This window comes from Takifugu flavidus, chromosome 5, assembly GCF_003711565.1.
Source record: "Takifugu flavidus isolate HTHZ2018 chromosome 5, ASM371156v2, whole genome shotgun sequence".
Taxonomy (NCBI): Eukaryota; Metazoa; Chordata; class Actinopteri; order Tetraodontiformes; family Tetraodontidae; genus Takifugu; species Takifugu flavidus.
The window spans coordinates 11,733,433-11,739,845 of record NC_079524.1 but is presented as its reverse complement, the minus strand read 5'-3'; the positions used below and the strand labels follow the sequence as shown (position 1 = coordinate 11,739,845).

The 6,413-nt window shown below is 42.8% G+C and overlaps 1 protein-coding gene across 1 annotated transcript; it reads right to left on the bottom strand.

Annotated features, from left to right (window-relative positions):
• Nucleotides 1–356: 356 nt before the first annotated feature.
• On the bottom strand, nucleotides 357–6,209 carry atad1a (ATPase family AAA domain containing 1a). Its single transcript, XM_057033279.1, has 9 exons — nucleotides 6,036–6,209; nucleotides 5,787–5,885; nucleotides 5,561–5,681; nucleotides 5,212–5,412; nucleotides 4,431–4,537; nucleotides 4,042–4,131; nucleotides 3,829–3,879; nucleotides 3,235–3,407; nucleotides 357–2,456 (listed from the first exon to the last, which is right to left on the bottom strand). The coding sequence occupies exons 1-9, from the start codon at nucleotides 6,207–6,209 to the stop codon at nucleotides 2,327–2,329; spliced, it is 1,146 nt and encodes a 381-aa protein (XP_056889259.1). The 3' UTR covers nucleotides 357–2,326.
• Nucleotides 6,210–6,413: the final 204 nt, after the last annotated feature.

Here is a 6,413-nt window from a genome sequence, read left to right as displayed (position 1 = left end):
CAAGCCTCCGCTAAGCTTTTGTATCGATCTGGTGCCACATGAGGCACTGCCACAACACACCTGTATATCCCATAATACTGCCTCTATTGAATTAAGGAATGCAAGACTTTCACTCTCAAACAAGTTGTACTCGTCTGAGCTTTTGGTGGAAGCTGTTAATAAAACGGTGGTTGCACTGTTGGCCGGTTTTATTGGCTCGTTCATCCTTCAGAGGCTGCAGGAGATCTCTCAGCGTCCACAGGAAGGTGGATTCTGTGGATTCAACCCAAGGATCGACCGCTTACCCTGTCTTCTGTTGATTTGGGATTACGTTATTAATTCTGTTTTAATGACACTGACAAAGTCAAACAAGAAGAGTTGGTTGTATATTTATTTGTCCTAATCGCTCAGCTGTCAGCACCTCCTGCTGATCTAAAGCTTGGGCCACCACCGGCACCAGCGCACAAGAACAGATTTTGATTGATTATTACTTTGTTGAAAGGTGACAGGATTTAATGGCCCATTAAAAGCAAATCTTGTTAATGTGATCCTTAATGTCAGTGACATTTTAACTGACCACACTGGCCTTGAATAAGGAAATGGCTGTGAGACTAATAAAAAGGAAAATGTGGAAGCAATGAAAACTGGCGGGACTCTAGTTTGATTAAAAGAAAAAACATTTTTCTTGTAAAAAAAACAAACATAAATATTTACTTTTTTATCATGTATTAAATACACATGAGGTTTAAATACAGCATCATATCAACACACTGTTAACAACCAGGTTAAAATGACTGAAAACGACACGCTGGTGCGACACCACGACGAACAAACTGATATCATATTCAGAATTTGGGACTGAACCACAGGTGCACAGTCGCTGGTTTACATGGCAACGTTTCGACCTTTCACAGTCACCTGAGGGGCGCTAATGAAAAGCAGCAAGCGCCAGAGGATCAGAGAGCCTCGCTCGCCTTCCAGACCGATGATGCCACAGTGCCACCAAGTGTTGGTGGCCGAACGACAGATTAGTGGCCCCCGATCTGTGGAGGCGAGCGAGAAAAGGTCTGCAAACAGAATCACGGCCACACGCTGTGACTTTGTTGGGTTTGTTGCACATAGTGAAGGTGGAACACGGAGTTATGGCTTCAGACTGACAGAGGGATTCAAAACAAGTCAAGTTCTCCTCAAAGTGAGCATAAAAGAGGACTGACAGGGACCCCCGATGTGCAGCGACAGACGCAGCTGTCACTCCCTGATTGATGCCCAGAGAACATGAAAGCTCGGAAGTAAAAAAAAAACAAAAAAACAAAACAATGCTGAAGTAGAAGCTTTGAAAAGTTTGACGAGTAACAGCTTAAAAAAAGTTTTTCATGGGATTAAATATGAAATGGAGAGAACCATCAGCCCAAAGCTTCGTTCCAAAGTCAATTTTCCATCAGAAATATGAACATGCAGGCTGTAAAACGCAGAGGTACAACCGTGTGTGTAGAGCTGCTCCAGCTTCAGGACATTAGGGGGTCTGTGATGAGCTACTGGATGGATTTCGGCACATTCACGTCTTGATTAAAGGCAAACAAATATTTACAGATGTCCTAAATGTGTGATCATACACTCTTACCAGCAGTGATCACGTTGACTACAACAGACCAGGCTTGTTACAGGGAGAGTTCACCAAACAATGAAACGTCACTCACTATCTCATCAGGGGTTGGCAACGTGAAGGATGAGTTTGGGGAGTTTTTTTCGTTTTGGGGGAAGAAAAAGTCCCATCGGTGGTGCATAGCAGAGGCATTTTGGATTTAATTCTGTTCTGCTGTTTGGTCTTCGGTCACATCTGACTTCTGCTGTATTGGATTTAGCTGCAAGGCTGCAAACATGTTCTGAGGAGTCAGAAATAGCAGCGAGAAGAGGGCGAGTGAACTTTCAATATGGGTGGAAATCATCCCTTTAAATGTGAATATTTACAACGTGCGCTCCGTGGGAGCTGTAATTAATTACATGATCAACTATCTCCGAATCTTTGTCTGCGAAAAAAAGGGCACTGAACTAAATAAATGAGATAAAGAATAAACCCTCCGGCGTTAAAAAAATAAATCTCGAATGCTTAATCCAATCCCTTTGATCAGGATTTTAGACGATATAAACTGGAGTCGTAGTTTGTGGTATTTCCGTGGTAATTGAACACAAATCCCTACTGTTGAGGAATACGTGTTAATCTCTTTCTATTGTAACCTCTCAGGTCTGTGTTTAGCTGGAGAGACATCACATGTCGACGGGGCAGAACCGGACGTGTGCGAAAGGATCGAGGTCACAAGAGCTGCAGGAACATGTAAAGTGCTGCAGGTTAGTCCAGAGCGACCTCAGGGACGACGGGCAGCATGAAAGCCGAGGCCTTCTTCGACTCCTTCATCTTGTCTAGTCCGAAGAGAAGGTCCAGCTGAGTGACCGGCCGCAACCGCTCCTCCTCCACAGCTCTGGTAGCAGAGGGTCAGAGGTCAGCAATAAGACCAGCATCATTATTTCATGTCATATCATGTTTCTATGTTCATTGGTGAGAACCCACAGTTCATTAATTCTAGCATTCTGTTCATTTTAGAAATAGAATTAGGATTTGCGTGTTTGACGTCACGGTCGAACAGATGTTTCATCACCATCGTTTCACAACTGAGCCTTTAATGGCCTCTTATGGTACTTTTGCTTGGTTTCGAGAAACAAATCCCTAATCACACTTGTAGTTACTTTGTCCTGTTAACATAAGTGCTGCCACACGGACTGAAGAGTGCACGTCTGCCTTAAATCAATGCAAAAATGAGGTTGTGTGAAATGTGTCTTTAGAAGGCTGCAGGAAAAGTTTAGAACACTTTCAGCAACAAGAGCCCTTCTCTTCCACAGGGGACACAACAGTCGCTTAGCAACAGCTAAATCCTGGGAAAGTGAGATGAGAAATTGCAGCTCTTATATAAAATATAAGCTGTCAACAAGATGCCGTCCAGCTGAATGACATTATGGAGGAGCTCATTGCCGATTGTGCGCGTTAGAAATGATTGACTGCTGTTTCAAAAGCAGAAACGCCTTAAAAAGGGAGATCTAATGAGCTGAAATCATTCATATATCGGGCCAAATAAGACTGTTATCTGCTTTCCTACACTATTGTAGCCTCGGACGGAGGGCAGGTGTAAGAGTGAAGAAACGAGGTGCTCTGTGGATGCGTTGCCCTATAAAATCTTGTGGGTGTTTGGCTGTGAGTCATACATTTCCTCCTCCAAGCCACCTTGGAGCTGCTGAGCGATCTGCCTCATCTGTTCCTTGCGGACGAAGTCTCGGACACGATACATGGCGGCATCGCGGCAGAGCTCCCGGAGGTCGCTGCCAGAGTAACCCTCGGTCTTCTCCGCGATCTCCTTCAGATTAATGGCATTGCTCATCTAAAGGAGGGGAAAACACGCACAGACTATAATCTGCAAATCATAGTCCGTGTTTAATTATTGATTCATTCCTCTCTGGAGACATTAGGGCAGCATTTGCTTTCATTTGTGTGGAACAAAGAAGAAGCTTTCTTGTAGATTCAGAGGGAAAAGGTGAGAGATAACCAACAGAACATCTTTACCTGATGTTACTCTCTGTGGATGATGTAAATACAGTCACACTTTATTAGTCACTTCAGCAAAGCAAATAATCCCAAGCAGGCCTGTAATCCTGCTTAAATGAAGCAAAACAAAAATATGCTTCCCTATGTTTCAGTCTAAACGCCCCATTAAGCTGCTGCTGGTGTTCGATTAAACAGGATTTGACAGTGAAAATGAGGGCGTAAATGATCCTCAACGGCTGAAATAACGCTTTTCTTACATTCTCTCCAGCTAAAATCAGCCTCAGGATGTCCTGTCGCTGTCTGGTGTTCTGCAAAAACAAAGAGGGAGTGTAAGATCATTATTTCCTTTTTTAGCACAACAGTCATAAGACAGTGAGACAGGGGTTCAGTGTGTTTCCTTTTACTTCTCATGCACCTACAATTAATATTTGACTAAAAATGGATCAACCCGAGCTTGTGTATTAACTTACTGGCAGGCCAACGTGAAACATCGCTGGCATCCTTCGCAGGATGGCTGGGTCCAGGTCCTGAGGACGGTTAGTTGCTCCCATCACCATCACCTACAATTTGAAGCATCACAACGGAACATAGTGATCAACCGGCTGGTCGTTACTGATCAGCAAGCTGCGTGATTACTGTTAATATTCATTTATCGGTGCTGGCAAATAGGAAAACACGTGTCAAACCACCTTTCTCTCAGCACCATGCTCACAAACAGAAGACTTTAACTGCTTTGCATCACACCTCCTACTAATATCTCACCCAAATTCTCTCCCACTCGCAGGATTTTTTAATTATTCTCTATAATCTCTCCCACTCTGAGGGCTGTAACAGAACTGGTGCAGGGATGTGCTTTAACCTGGGTAGTGGTGGAGGTATCCAGTCCATCCCAAAGGCTCATGAACTGGGCCTTCATCATGGCCGTGGCCTCGTGGTCCTGACTGGAGCGGTTTCTTAAAAAGGACTCTGCAGTAAAACCGCAGATGGAGATAGCATTAAAGGAAACCCCATGAGATAAAACTGAAATAACAGCAAACCCACTGTGGGCAATATCACGGGGATGAAACAGGATTAGAGCGATTTGCTTGTTTATTAGGCTGATATTACTGGTTTAATAAAGAATAAATGGATTATAGCCAGACAACTTGTTTATTTTGCCCCAAAGGACTTTTATGATGAAGAGAAGCATCTGGAGCTGCAGCAGCAGCTGCGAACACGCAGATCTCACAGCCACTTTTTTTAAATCACCCTCTTTTAAGAGGTCAAACTGAAATCAGAACCCAGAAAGCTTTTAGTGAGATGTCTACAACAATTAGCAACTGTGCTACCTCGGCATATTAAGTTTGATGCCGCTTTTTGATGATAGGTTGGTAAATGTGCATCATCCAATACATAAATAGACATGTTAAAGAGTTGCAAATATTTATGATTTCTTTTCCATTAGATGCTTACCCTACTTGTAAAGTTAGAAGTTATTAGTATGTAACTACTGCAAAATATCCCTACAAAATAACAGAAAATAACATTAAAATTTGAATTTAAGGAATAGTTCAGATACTCCCTATATAAAACTGTAGAGGACATGTTACAATATCAGCACCAACATTTTAGCTAGGTTGAAAGGCTAGACAAAAACGTACCAATCTCATCAATAAAAATAATGCAGGGCTGGAGTTTGACAGCCAGTGAGAAGACGGCGGCGGTCAGCTTCTGTGACTCCCCGTACCACATGTCTGTCAGCGTCGAGGCCTGAAGGTTGATGAATTTGCAGCCCGAGGCTTTAGCTGTTGCCTTGGCAATCATAGTCTTCCCACAGCCGGGAGGACCGAACAATAGAACACCTGCAAGAATCACCAGATGTGTCGCACTCTACCACATTTTACCCAAACTACTTCCCTGTTTGTGATATTCTCAATATTAGCTAGATAACTGTATTGACTTTAAACGAACAAATCTGTTTGTTTTGTATTCTAATCTGTAACAGGGTACCTTTAGGGGGTTGAAAGAGTTTTGATCCAGATAAAAGGTGCCTTTTCTGGATGGGCAGGATGACTGTGTCTTGTAGTTCATTGATAACCTCATCCAGACCTGCGATATCTCTCCATGTCACCTACAGGAAAGGAAAGGAAATACAAACAGATGGCTGTTCATTATTCATTATAGATGTTGTCACTCAATGATCCCAATTCTACAGGCCAAAGACTAAAACTGTTGCCTTCATAGTTTGAGGATCCACAAGATGAGATGCGATATTCATTTCGTATTCAGTTAGTTTGACCCCCTCGACACCGATTCTCTTCATCAGCTGCTCTGCCTGAACACACAAAGACACAGAATATTAACTAAATGGACAAACTATATATTTCCTTTTAATTCTTAATCATGACTTTTCTGACTAAACTAGATAGCCAGATCCGCTTTTAAGTCCAATAATACAGTCCCAAACATGCTTTGTTCCAAGTACCCTTTTCTTGGCCTGGTTCTTCTGTTTGGTGGTGGGGTCCATAGCTTCGACGACCCATTTAATGCTGTAGTAGGTGGCTGCTCCAAATATAGTCAAGCGTAGCAGCATTCCCACCACTTCATTCCTGGTCAGGGGCCGTATCAGGGCATCTCTAGGAATATCTTTAAACAGCATATTTCACACCTTCTATCAATCCATTGGCTAGACGATACTGTGGACAAACATTAGAGAAAAATTGTAATTGTAATTGCTGACAGTTTTTCCAGTTACACAGGTCATCAGAGACAAACGTCACAGTTAAAATTGCATTTTATTTTCTATTCTCCGTTCTATAAACAGTGAATCGTTGCCATTGCAGAAGTGCTCTACATAACCGAT